This window comes from Hipposideros armiger, unplaced genomic scaffold, assembly GCF_001890085.2.
Source record: "Hipposideros armiger isolate ML-2016 unplaced genomic scaffold, ASM189008v1 scaffold_288, whole genome shotgun sequence".
NCBI classification, from domain to species: domain Eukaryota; kingdom Metazoa; phylum Chordata; class Mammalia; order Chiroptera; family Hipposideridae; genus Hipposideros; species Hipposideros armiger.
In genome coordinates, this window is record NW_017731638.1 from 1,042,293 (window position 1) to 1,055,344 (window position 13,052).

The 13,052-nt window shown below is 33.3% G+C and overlaps 1 protein-coding gene across 3 annotated transcripts in view; it reads right to left on the minus strand.

Annotated features, from left to right (window-relative positions):
* The window catches only part of PKHD1 (PKHD1 ciliary IPT domain containing fibrocystin/polyductin), a 460,535-nt gene that overhangs the window by 149,778 nt on the left and 297,705 nt on the right, over window positions 1-13,052 (minus strand). For all 3 annotated transcript variants that reach the window (XM_019658751.1, XM_019658750.1, XM_019658752.1), the window contains 2 exons: window positions 8,316-8,429; window positions 5,111-5,198 (listed from right to left, as the gene is read on the minus strand). In XM_019658751.1, the coding sequence (XP_019514296.1) occupies window positions 5,111-5,198; window positions 8,316-8,429 (202 nt within the window). The remainder of the gene's footprint in view (window positions 1-5,110; window positions 5,199-8,315; window positions 8,430-13,052) is intronic.

Below are 13,052 nucleotides of genomic sequence, written 5' to 3' on the forward strand. Positions count from 1 at the left end.
TCAAGTGTTCATTGTTTCAAAAGGCTAAGAATTAATGAGTCAGATTCCAAATGCATATATTTGGCTTGTGATTAAAGCTGCATTAGATTTGACATCTTTAAAATATTAAGCCTTTCCATTCACATTATGCATCACCATTTATTCTAATCTCCTTTTATGCCTCTTACTAGTGTTTTACAGTTTTGCTTTTACAGCTCCTATAATTTTTCTTAAGTTTATTTCTAGTATTTCGAATTGAAATTTTAAATAGGATTTTTTATTATAATTTAAAACTTTATTGCTCACATATTAAAAAGCTATTGATTTGTGCATTATTGAATATAACTGATAGCTTTTCAGATGGTTCTCTAGTTTTCTAGGACAAAATATATGCAATCCACAAAAAATGAAAGGAGTTTGTATTCCTTTTAATATTTACAACTAATGTATTTTTCGTGATGAAATACAGCAGCTAAAACTTTAATAAAAATATTTAATGACTGTTCTAATATAGTGATTTTTAATGTCAGTTTTTCCATAATATACAGTTTCTTGTTTCATAGTGATTTTTAATTATTTATTTTGTATTATTATTTAAAGTAGTGATTTTCACCTAATGGCTGAACAACGCTATCAAGAAACATTGATTTAAAGGGAGTACCCTTGTAGTCATAATTTACTGTTTATTCTAAGAATGCAAGCTGAATTTTATGAAAATCATTTCTGTTTTGTACCAAATTGATTATACTCTTAATATTTATACCTATTGTTTAGAAAAATTATGTTAATGAATTATTTCATTTTGAACCATCTCTCTTTACTTGAATCACATACAGTCATTAATTTTTCTTCTAATAAATTATTGGATTTCATTTGTTTCTGTTTTACTTAGGATTTTTGCATTTTACTTACATTTGAATGTTGCCTCAGTTTTTGTTTTCCATTTTTTTTGAGCTATCTTTACCAGCTGTTAAAAAAATTATTTTATCCTTGCTTCCTAAAATTAATTAGAAAGCTTAACATATTTTCCTGTGCTATGGATAGATTATACAACATAAAAAGTGATAATTGAATAATTGAAAGAACATGCCATACATTTATTTGACTTAAATGCTACTTAGAAATAAATCTTTGATAACTTTATGTCTTTTGCTATTATTGGCTCTTTCAGTTTTATTCTTCTTTAGCCAATTATGATAATTTATATCTCTATATATCATCTTTTTAATTTCAAAATGATATTACATAAATATTTTATATTACAATTTGAATCTCTTTGATATCTGTTATATTTAAATTCTCATTTCTGATTTTACATTTTTTTGTATGATTAAAGTTATTAGAGATTAAACCACTACCTCTAAAAAAAAAAATTTAAGTGTACCAGTTTCCTACTTTTTAACTCACTAGTTTCTGCTTTGATCATGCACCAATTAATTTCATTAGAGTTATTACGCATTTTATTTCTGATTTCTCATGTTGGCAATTTTGTTTGTTTATTTTTGTACTTTCTTATTCAACAATGAAAGTATTTAATGTGATGGAATGTTTGGCCATGTCTCATTCAATACTCTCAATATTGTTTCTTCCCAAGTATTTTATTTAAAAAGTTTTGATCTCTGATACAAAAGTTATTAAGGAAAGAGTTTCTTTTTCCTTTTTTTCATCTTGCAAGTGATTAAGATTTTTAATTAAGATGTTATTTTAATCTTTATGTTTATTTCATTGTGATCATTTTCTCTATCATTCTTGTTCATTAAAATTTATTAGTTTATATATATATATAGATATATCCTTATCCCAGAATATGTGTTTTTATATATATATATATATATATATATATATATATATATACACACATAAATATACAAATGAAATTGCCTTCATTATATTATTGATATTTCTTCACATTTTCTTTATTTTTAACCTAATTTAAAAGTTAAGAACTGAAAAAGGTAAGTGAATGTTTTTTTGTTTGATTTTTTTGTTTTTGTTTTTCAAGATTTTATTGGGGAATTGGGAAAGGAGAACAGACAAGTTGCTGTCTTTTTTGTTCTTCAGCCTAGTTGTGGAGGGCATTGCTTCACTGGCCCATGTCGGTATTATCATTGTGCTCTTCCCAGGTGAGGCAGTTGCTTGCTGGCCATTGGAAGGCCGCTCACAGCAGCTCATGGCAGCTCATGAAAGCTCATATCTGCTGCCAGCTAGCCCCACTGCAGCCTATGCCATCGCTAGCAACTCATGGCAGCCCAGCTCCAAGTAAAGCTGTTGTTCACCATCTTAGCTGTAGAGAGCACAGCGTCACTGGTCCTCATGTGGGATCCAAACTGGGGCCCTGTTGCTCAGAGTTGGTGTCCCAAACCAACTCCTAACCAACGCGCCACTCGGCCAGCCCTAAATGTTTTGTTTGCTTTTTTTGTTTTGTTTTTTTAAAGATTTTTATTAGGGAATTGGGGGAATGGGAACAGTGCTGGGGAATTGTGGGAAGGGGAACAGACAAGTTACTGTCATTTTGTTCTTCAGTCTAGTTGTGGAGGACGTTGCTTCACAGGCCCAAATTGGCACCATCAGTGCGCTCTTCCCAGCAGACAGATTAGTCGTGGGCTTCTGGACGGCCGCTCACTGCGGCTGCTGGCTACACACGGTAATCCATGGCAACCCACTGCCACAGGGGCTGCAGCCTACGCCATCGTCAGCCACTCACGGCAGCCCAGCTCCAGGTTGAGCTGTTGTTCAGCATCCTAACCGTGGAGGGCAGTGTCACTGGCCCTCATATGTGGGATCTGAACCGGGGCCCTCTGGCGTCCCAAGCTAGTTCTTAACCATTGCGCCACACGGCCGGGCCCCCTAAATGTTTTTTATTACTACTTTTGCTTCTGTCAATTTTCCCTTATATTACTTAGAGATTTATTTTATATATTTCTATATTATATTATCTGGTGAAAAACTTTCATGATATTGGGTTCTCACTGGATATTGAAGTCTTTGTTAATATAAAATGTATTTAGTTGACCAATTTTATATATTTAATTTGATTTTGATTTTTAAATGTGAATAGTTTTCAGTCTCATGCTTTTCTTTTGTTCTTATTTTAATGATACATTTAATCCAATATTTAACTTAAAATTATTTCTGAGTTGGTTTTAAGTTTTCTTTTGGTAAAAAATTTTGATTTATTATCCAATTTTTTTATAAATAGTGTTTTTCTTAACAGGTATATTTTCTTATAGCTGGCAGACTTATCACTTTTTAATTTTTGTTGGGTTTTTTTTGTTGTTGCTTTGGTTCTACTATTTCATTTTTTTCTCTTTTTATATTTTGTTATTTCTTTTATGGTTTCTATCATTTTCCCCCCTCTGGTGATTTGCAAGATACATGTCCTATTTTAAATTCTGCTAGAACAAATTCAGTCATACTTACTTCCTGTGGCATGCTTATGTCCCATCTTCAGTTTCCTATGACTACAGTCCCAGATTTTAACTCCAGATTTTTATCTGAGAATAATGACCTGTGAGGTTTGGTTAGTTTATGTGTCAATTTGGATAGGCCATAGTACCCAAACATTATTTTATTCAAACACTAAAGCAGGTGTTGCTGCAAATATATTTTGAAAATGTGCTTAACATCTACAGTTAACATTAAGTAAAGGAGATTACCTTCAATAATCTTGGTGGGTCTGATTAATCAGTTGGAAGGCCTTAAAAGCAAAACTGAAGTTTCGCTGACGAAGAAGAAATTCTGCCTCAAGACTGCAGCATCAGATCCTTGTTAAGGCTTTGCAGCCTGCTAACCTGTCATACAAATTTTGAACTTACCAGCTCTTTTCAGTGTGTGAGCCAATTCCTTGAAATGCATCTGTTTTTATATACCACATAAATAATATGTACTGTATATAACCAGTATTATACAAACACACACACGCACACACATAAACTATTAGTTATATATATTTCATATAAACAGAATCCTGACTAATACATTAACTCTTCAAATTTTATGTAATTTCTTTTGTAGGAACAATTAGAATTTGTCATATTTTAATAGTCATATTTATAGTGTTATATTTAATTTATTTCAATGTTTAACATATATATATATATATGTATTTTAGATACCTTTATATTATCCTTTAAACTTAGATTCAGCTTAATCACTTTATTAGAACACTTTTTTGCATTTGTTTCAATTCTTGCAAACAAAAGATATCTTTTGTGTTTTTTCACATGTGAAAGCATCTTAGCAGGGTGTCTAATTCTTTGGTCATAATCTTTTTATCCTTTAACATATATACAACTTGCACCACTATCTTCCTATGATATAAAAAACCCCTAAGGTTAAAAAGCTTTGTGTCCCCTTTTGTTTTTTCTTTTACTTTATCGCTCTATTTTTTCTTATGCTGTGAGGATATGTAGCAATCATTGTTCTTGATGTTGATCTGTTCAAATTAAATGTAACTACTTCTGGATTTGCTATGTGTATTTCAGTAGTAGTTTTCATTATTCTTTCTGTTGTAGTTAATCTGGGCTCTTATTAAAAAGAGCAATTATCTGTATATACTTTCTAATATCTGTTCTCTATTTCTAATACCTTCTCTTTTATTATTTTTATTTCTTGATCTTGTCTTCTGCATCCAGGCAGATTGCATCAGTTTGCTCTTTATATTACCTATTCAGAGGCAGTGATAATGTCATTCTTTACTGCCTCTAATGCATTATTAAATTCTGTTACTGTCTTTTAAATTCCATAAGACTCTTCATATACTTTATTTCATTCTTATTTTATTTTTTTCCATCTTTTAACCAGCTATCATTTCATCTCAGACTATTATGGTCTCACCTTAAACTTCATCTGTTATCTAATAGAATTCATATTTTTAAAGATTTATTGATAACAGTAAATTTGTATTATCTAAAATTTATTCCTTAAATAAATTCTATTCCTCTCCACCTTTTATTTGTTTTATTCACCTTCAATTATATTATAGAGATTTTAAAATTTCCTTCTGGTCTCTTATTTTCCCATTTATTCATCCTTGAATTGTGTCCTTAGTCTAAAACTTAATTTTATATCATAGTAAAACAAAAGCAAACTAAACCAAAAAATACATTCTTAATTTGCTGTAATTCCTTACCTCTCGTTGCCTGATGCAATGTCAGCCCCTAGATGTGTCCAGGGTTTCTTAGGATAAGCACTATGAAGCTGAACTTTCCCATAAACCCCTGAAAATAAAAAGAACAATAGTTGGATAGAAAAATCATTCAGGGAAATTAAGAACACATAAGTAAAACTCACTAGAAAGGTTACTGTGCAAGATATATGATACAGAAACTATACATAAAGATGCCCACCATATCAGAAAAAGAATATTTAAGTGCTCTGTTTTCAGCAGGTCAAATATACCTCATATGGCTATGAAACTTATTCTCTCAAAAACTATAGAAAAATGAATGCTACACCACATCTCGTAACCCAAAAGCTGGGAAAAAGGCCACTTGAATGGCTAACAAGTTAGAGTTCCACCATTAAGTGACTCCAAACCATTTGCAATTTTGTTGGAAGTTAACTGGTTTTGATGTTTTCTGTTATACACTAGATTTTCCAAAAGGCAAGGGTAATTTTATTCCCTAAGGAAAGAGATTTGGTGCTATTAGCTTTACTTGCAGTGATTAGACCTAATGTATATATATATATATTTTGTATTATAGGTATCAAAGAATAGATCTCTAGCTCCTTTGCTTCAAAATATAATTTATTTCAGACTCATAAATTAAAGTCTTACCAAGGACATGCTTGATGCAGTCCAGTTTTATTCCTTCAGGTCTTTCCTTTTATATGTTTTACTGCTATTTAAAATCACATGAAGCACAATTCCTCATATTCTAGTGGTCTAAAAATGTTTTGGCCATGAACCAAGCAGTACCAAAATTATGAATGTGCACTCCTAATGCATGTATATTTATTTAATCTTAGATAAACAAACATGCATAGGAATATATTCATACATGTTTAAATACAAGTGTTAATATTTTCTTCCTGCTCTCAAGTGGATTGTCTGCATACCCTAGGATTGGTGCACCCCATTTTGTTGTAAATCATGAATCTTAAGATCTAAAGATTTATATTTGATGGCAGAAAACAAACGAATAAAAGAAACAAACACTAAGGTACAAATAACATGCCTTGAGTTTTCATCCAATGTAAAACAAAAATATCTCAATTAATTAAAAAATAACCAACTATTTATGTCAATATTCATAATTTTTTCCATGCTCTAATTTATTTTTTTTAATTTTATTTATTTATTTATTTATTTATTTATTTGTTTGTTTGTTTGTTGAAGGAAAGAAGGTTAAGAAACTGAAGGACTGGGTTATTGAAAGGATAATCTGCATCAAGATTGAAAGCATGGAGGATGGTAAAATGAAGTATTTCAAAAAAAGTGACAATGCACTAGGAGCTAAAGAGTTTAAAGGAGAGGCAATTCCCTAAAGCCTGAAAGACCATTGCATCAAGATGGCACAATGTGCAGTGTAATTAGATGACATAAACTTCCAAGTTGGCCTTATTGAGAGGAGGAAGTCAGGCAAGAGGCAAAATGGAGAAAGGAGAGCATCCAGTGCCCTTCAGATCTGAGGTAAGAGGAGTAGGAAAAATAAAATATTTGCTGAGAGGAAGTACCACAGCAAAGTGAGGCACTGGAGAATGTGAACAGATATTCAAAGAAGAGGATAGGACATTTTGCATTTTGCTAGCCACTGTCCCCAAGGCCCAGTAGGTGCAGTGGAAGGGGGTGAAAAGCTGTGGAGGAGTGGAAGATGGGGTCAGCAAAGGGGTTGAACCTAGGTTTTCAACATGAGTTGAATACAGTTTTTTCCATACTCTAATTTAAAAATAAGTTAGAAGATAATAAAAGTAAATCAGGATTAATGGAAATGTTAAAAACACTCACTTCCAGAACATACCCTGAAATCAATCTTTCATATTTATACACACACACACACACACACACACACACACACACACACACACACACATGTTTTAGGAAATACCATCATCATCATCATCTTAAAAAAAATTCCACCTTTTTCACTATTGGCTTAGTAAACTAGGCAGGGGAAGAATATGAAGTAATTTACAGAAACTTCCAACAACAAATATATTAACCAAAATCAGCTTATTTCTTTAAATCTGAATTATCCAGAATATTCAATTGACCAGAAAAGCAGATTTCTTGATCATTCCCAATCATCAAATGGTGTAAAATGACACCATTTCTTATTTGTTTCAAGGTAGTTATAATAGTTAAAGAGACTAAGGTCTGTTATTTACTTATGATATCACAAAATTTTAAGCATATAGTAAAATAAATATTTCATTCCTTATTCAATTTAGTATCAGAGAAAATTTCAAAAACACTAGTTTGGCCATGTAGCTGGATTTGGGTGTCAGGACAGGCATCCTTGTATACTCCTAATACAATATGGAATCCAATGTGGCACTCCATAGAACAAAGTAGACAACACAGGCAAAAAGAGATTGAATATTCCTGTTAGGATTCATCTAGAGTATCATCTTAAAAAAAACTAAACTATTCTCGAACTTCATATTTTTAAAAGACAAAATAAGTAACATGTACGAAAAATTCTTTGGAACCAATAAAGCACAAAGTACTATATGTCAAAGGCTACTTATCATGGAACCAGGTTACCAAACTTTATACTATCCTAACATGATTGTTTCCATTTTACTGAGCCACTGATATTTTATTAAATTAGTAATGCCATACAAAAAAAAGTCAGAAAATACTAGAAATCAGATAAACAGCCTTTTATAGTTATGCCTTAAAATTGAGTTATTATGTGGCTGTTACATCATGATTATACAAGGTCAGTCCCAGTTTCTATGCTCTCATGTAGACCAACTTTAAAATAAGATTTCGTATTGTGGCAGTTTCTAATGAAGAAACTGTCAACAGAAATGTTTCTTAGTAATCCATAGATCTATCAGTTTTAAAAATATATCAAATAACCATAGCATATATATAATAGTTGATAACATTGACTCTTATTCCAGATTTTGGTAACTGGCCAATCTGGATATAAATCTATATTCTGCCACTGTAAAGTTATGTACCTTTTTTTCATATTGTTCATCATCTCTGAGTCTTAGTTTTGACATCTTTAAAATGGACACTGCTTATAGGAGAGTTGGTAAATGAAATAATAAACATAAATTAACTAAAAGAGTACCTGAAATTTAGTAGATGCTCTATGAATGGCACTTCTCTACCACACACACACATTTCACTTTTAATAAAAACTATATTTTACTCTTACCAATTGTTCCTGGATCTATATGAATTCCATTGAAACGGTCGCAAGAGACTCCCTCTGAAGCTCTAAGGAGAATCAGAAGATTTTGTTCCTTTTTTAAGGGATTTTCTAAAGTACCTGTTTACAAAGAAAAACATCATTTATATTAATTTGAAAAAGTAGAGAACCATATGATTCCACTGATATGTGGTATAAAACTGAAAACAACAAAAGAACAAGAAAAACAAATGAAGAAACAAAACTCATAGACACAGACAATAGATTAGTGGTTACCAGAGGTTAATGGGGGTGGGGGGTGGTAGATGAGGGTAAAGGGGGTCAAATATATGGTGATGGGAGGAGAACTGACTCTGGATGGTGAGCACATAATGTGATATATAGATGATGTATTACAGAATTGTACACCTTAAATCTATGAAACTTTGCTAACAATTGTCACCCCAATAAACTTTAATTTAAAAAATATTAAAAGAGAGGGAAATTGTAATGTAATTTTGGGAATGTAAAGTAGAGTAAACTATATGAAGAATGGTCATATAGATGAAATAAAAGGGGAAAAAATGAGATGCAGTAAACTTCTGAGGGAGTTTGGAGTTCAGCAAAGATTCACTCTTTTTTCTTCATTAGGACAGAGTAAACTTTCCTGACCTAATATTTGGCCTTGTCATATGACTTGTTTTAATCAAGGAAATTTTTGTAGAAATAATAGTAATGCCAGTTCTGAGTTGAAGCTCTAAATTGCTTGGCAAGTGTTCACTAGGTCACTTATAATGAAGTACTCTGCCATGAAAGGAGAATTCTTTAAATAGCTTCAAATGCCTGAATAAAGAGACATACGTGGACCTGAAGAGAACATACAAGCTGGAAGCAGTTCCAACTGAGTTTAGCATAAATATTTATTGGTGTATGCCACTGAGATTTGGGGATTATTTGTTACACACCATTCCTATAGCAAAACCTGGCTGATACCTTGTCTATAGCTGGATTCCCAAATTGCTTTACATGCATTTTAGCATTTAGTGCTCACAATAAACCTGAGAAATAAGTATGATTTCTCAATTTTAAATATTCACACATAACAAGGCTTAGAAATTAAGGGACTTATCCAAATTTATCCAACTAGTAAGTAACAGAGTCTAAATAATGGCCTGTTTATGCTGAATGTTTTTTTAAACAAGTTATATATATAACAAATAGGCTATTGTCTAAGCCTAAATTCTTTTAGCAGCATAAGGACACAATCCATTCAGGCTATGATACTCAGACATCAGTTGGGAATTATTTCTGACATTATTCCCTTGATGTAAAGAGTGGAGTTTGATCACTTTTATAGTATGAGAACTGGGGAATTTGCTGAAATAGTGACAGTGAGTATGGACCTAACAAAAGTTTATTTTCTTCAGAAAGTATATCTTAGAATACAGAAAATATTACAGAGAAATCAATTTTTCAAAAAGCAGCTGATGAAAAGACAGTCTCCAAACTACATACTAAACCAAACAGGTCCACCAAAGACATCTTTTATCAAACAAAATTTTCCAGTTCAAAAATTCCTGCAAATGCTACCAAAAATGGGTTCCCAAGTACAGTGTGAAGTAAATGGTAAACGTAAAATTGCCTGATTGTCATTTTGGTTAACATGTCTTTCAAGGGGCATAAAATCATCCTCCCCACTTGGCACTCATATCTGGTAAGCCAAAAGACTCAATGTGAGTTTGTAGCTTGCTACACACCTATCTTTATAATCCAGGCCTCACAGTCACTAGTCTACAAGGAGCTGCTGAAAGTAAGACTCGGAGAGGTATGTAAATCTGCTTACAGTCATACAGCCTATGGCCAAGCAAGGATTAGACTCCACTGTGCATTCCCAGTGAGATGGTAAGGTCCACTGCTGCCCAATGTAGGTAATGCCAATCCTCAACTGAGTGACCAACATATTCTCTTAGCCAAAACAAAGATGTGCCAAAGCAGAAAGAAGGGAAGCAGGGGAAGAGAAGAATGCTAAGAAAATGTGTGTGGTGTAGCTCTTATCTTGTGGTTTTAAGTCTGTCCAGTAAGCTGTTTTCCAGCTGTGATTTCATTTATTTCACGGAGGGTAGTTTAGATTCTTAGGGGGGAAAATGGCCTAGCACTAAACAGATACCAGAGAGAAAAAAGTAGGACAGTTTTTGCCCTAGAGAAATGTATACAGCGTCCCACAAAAGGAGTTCAGCGTTCCTCTAAAATCAGAGATTGAATCAATTATGCAACCCCAAACGGCAGCACATGTGGAGCTTTCACAGAAAGTCTGGGCAAAATTAGCCTGCCGTGATTTTGTGGTATCTGAAATAACCAGAATTTGGATGCTTTGTTGTGATGTGGAGGAAGGGAAAGACGGAGAATAGGGACTGAGTAGATAGAAGGCAAGAATGACCTAAGAGAAGAAAATCTATGCTGTTTTATCACTAAAATGAAATGCATCTTAAATTTGTAAAAGTTGGTGAATAGAGAGCCCTAAAGGCTGGGCTCCTCATTTTATTCTCAAATCGAGCAGTCAAAGAAAGGTCAGGCATTCTCACCAGCTTGGGCTGTGCCCCTAAATGAGAATAGCCACCCCTAACAGAAGGCTCTCAGCGTAATGCGGTTCCTCTCAGGATAATGCGGTTCCTCTCTGATTTTCCTTTTTTGAGCTGCTGTAAACTGTAGCAAAAGGTATTTTCAACCTGGACAAATTTAAATACTCATAATAGAGGGGAAATCACTGCCCTTGTGCTGCAACGACAAGCCAGGTGCTTATGCACAGATGACTTCATTGAATTCTCACAACCTGATGATGGATATTGTGGTTCTCAGGAAGAACCTGTGACAAAAGAGAGGTTGAGTAACTTGTCAGAAATTACACAGCTAATAAGTGGTGAAGCCGGGCTTAGACTTAATAAGTACCATCCTAGGGCATGCGGGCATTGAAGAATAGGAAAAAGTTAAGGGAAGTTGCCATTACTTAGTATGATGGCAGGCAGTGGAAGGGAAACAGAAATGTTCCAGATGCTAAAATCACCTGGGGAGATGGAAGAAAATAAGTTCTGGTATATGAATGATAACTGTTATAATGATTTGATGAATATGGTACAAATGGATCCCATGAACTTCAAGGGTAAGATAAAGGACTTTATATTATTTTATTAACTAAACCTCTTTGAAGAAATCAAGTATAAACTTAGTTTACACTTAAGCCCACTCTCTCAGCATGATTACTCATGCCATGTAACTAAGCCAACCCACCCACACTGAAATACTTGCCATCCCTTCCACTCTCTCCTCTGTGGACATGAGATACCCCAGGGCTTGATGTCCCTCACCTTCATCCTGTCTAAATCCTAATGATCCCTCAAAACTTGGCTCCATTGTCATTTATTTCTAAAAGCCTTCTATGATCTTGACTTGCATGCCGCTTTTGTACATAAAAATGCCCGTGTCCCTTGCTGTAGTAATTTTGCTTCAAGGAACCTGTCCGAAAGAAATAGTGTGGAATATGGACAAAGATAAAGGCCCAAAGTTTGTTACTGCAATGTTATCTATTCATAAGAGCAAACATTTGAACACTTTGAAATAGCACACAATTGGAAACAACTTTGTCCATTTAGAACCCTTTTTTTCCCCCTAGTTTTCTTGTCATGCTCAGTAGCTGAGCCACATAAGTCCCCAAACAAGCCCCCCTCCCCCACAGGCAACTCCCTCTGGGACCCTTCCTTGTCAACTAAGCCTGGGTTAAGTGGCCCCCTCCGGGCTATCACAGCATGCTGTGTTTTGCCTCAATACTTCAAAACGATACTGTAAGTGCCTTTTACCTGACTGCCTCTTTCTCTTTACAGTGAGCTAATGCAGAGATGTGACTGTGTATTGCCAGCAGAGTTCATTTACATTTTATCCCAGAAATGATGAACTAAGTAATTTCAACTAACCCTTTTGCAGAAAACAATTAGAAATAAAAGGAATACTTCACGGTAAAAAAGACTCATTTCACCAATGTTATAATAATTTTAAGCATGGATGTGCCTAGCATGATAGCTTCAGAATAAGTGAAGCAAAACTTGACAGAATTCCAATGAAAAATATGTATATCTATAATAACAGTGACAAATTAAACACAACTACTTATGAAATAAACAAAAAATATTAGTAAGGATCTATATAGCTAGTTGAATAATATGATTAGCCAACTTGACATAATGTGTAGGTGGAAATCTAGACTGATAAAGGAGACACATTCTTTTGAAGCATGCACAAGACATTCATCAATATTGATCATATGATGACCCTAAAGCTTAATGATCACATGATGATCCTAAAGTTTAAAAAATTTAAAAGGACTGGGATCATATTGTTTATGCTTGTTGACTATTTTTTATGCAAAGTGTACAATTCATATTGGGAAAGGTTTATAAAATGAACTCTGTTAAAATAAAAATTTTCCAATTATCTAAAAATGCCATTAAGATAGCAAAAATAGCAAGCCACAGAATGGGCAGAGATATTTATAATACATGTAACCAACAAATAGTACATCCCCAAATATATAAGTGACTTCAACGAATCCATAGAAAACAGATAATCATAAACACAGCAAGAGAATAGCTGCTTCACAAAACAGGATATAAAATAGACAATAAAAAATTTAAAAGTACTCAATCACATTACAAATTAGAGAAATGCAAATTAAAACAATAATGAGATCCCACTATATACCCACTAAAATGGATC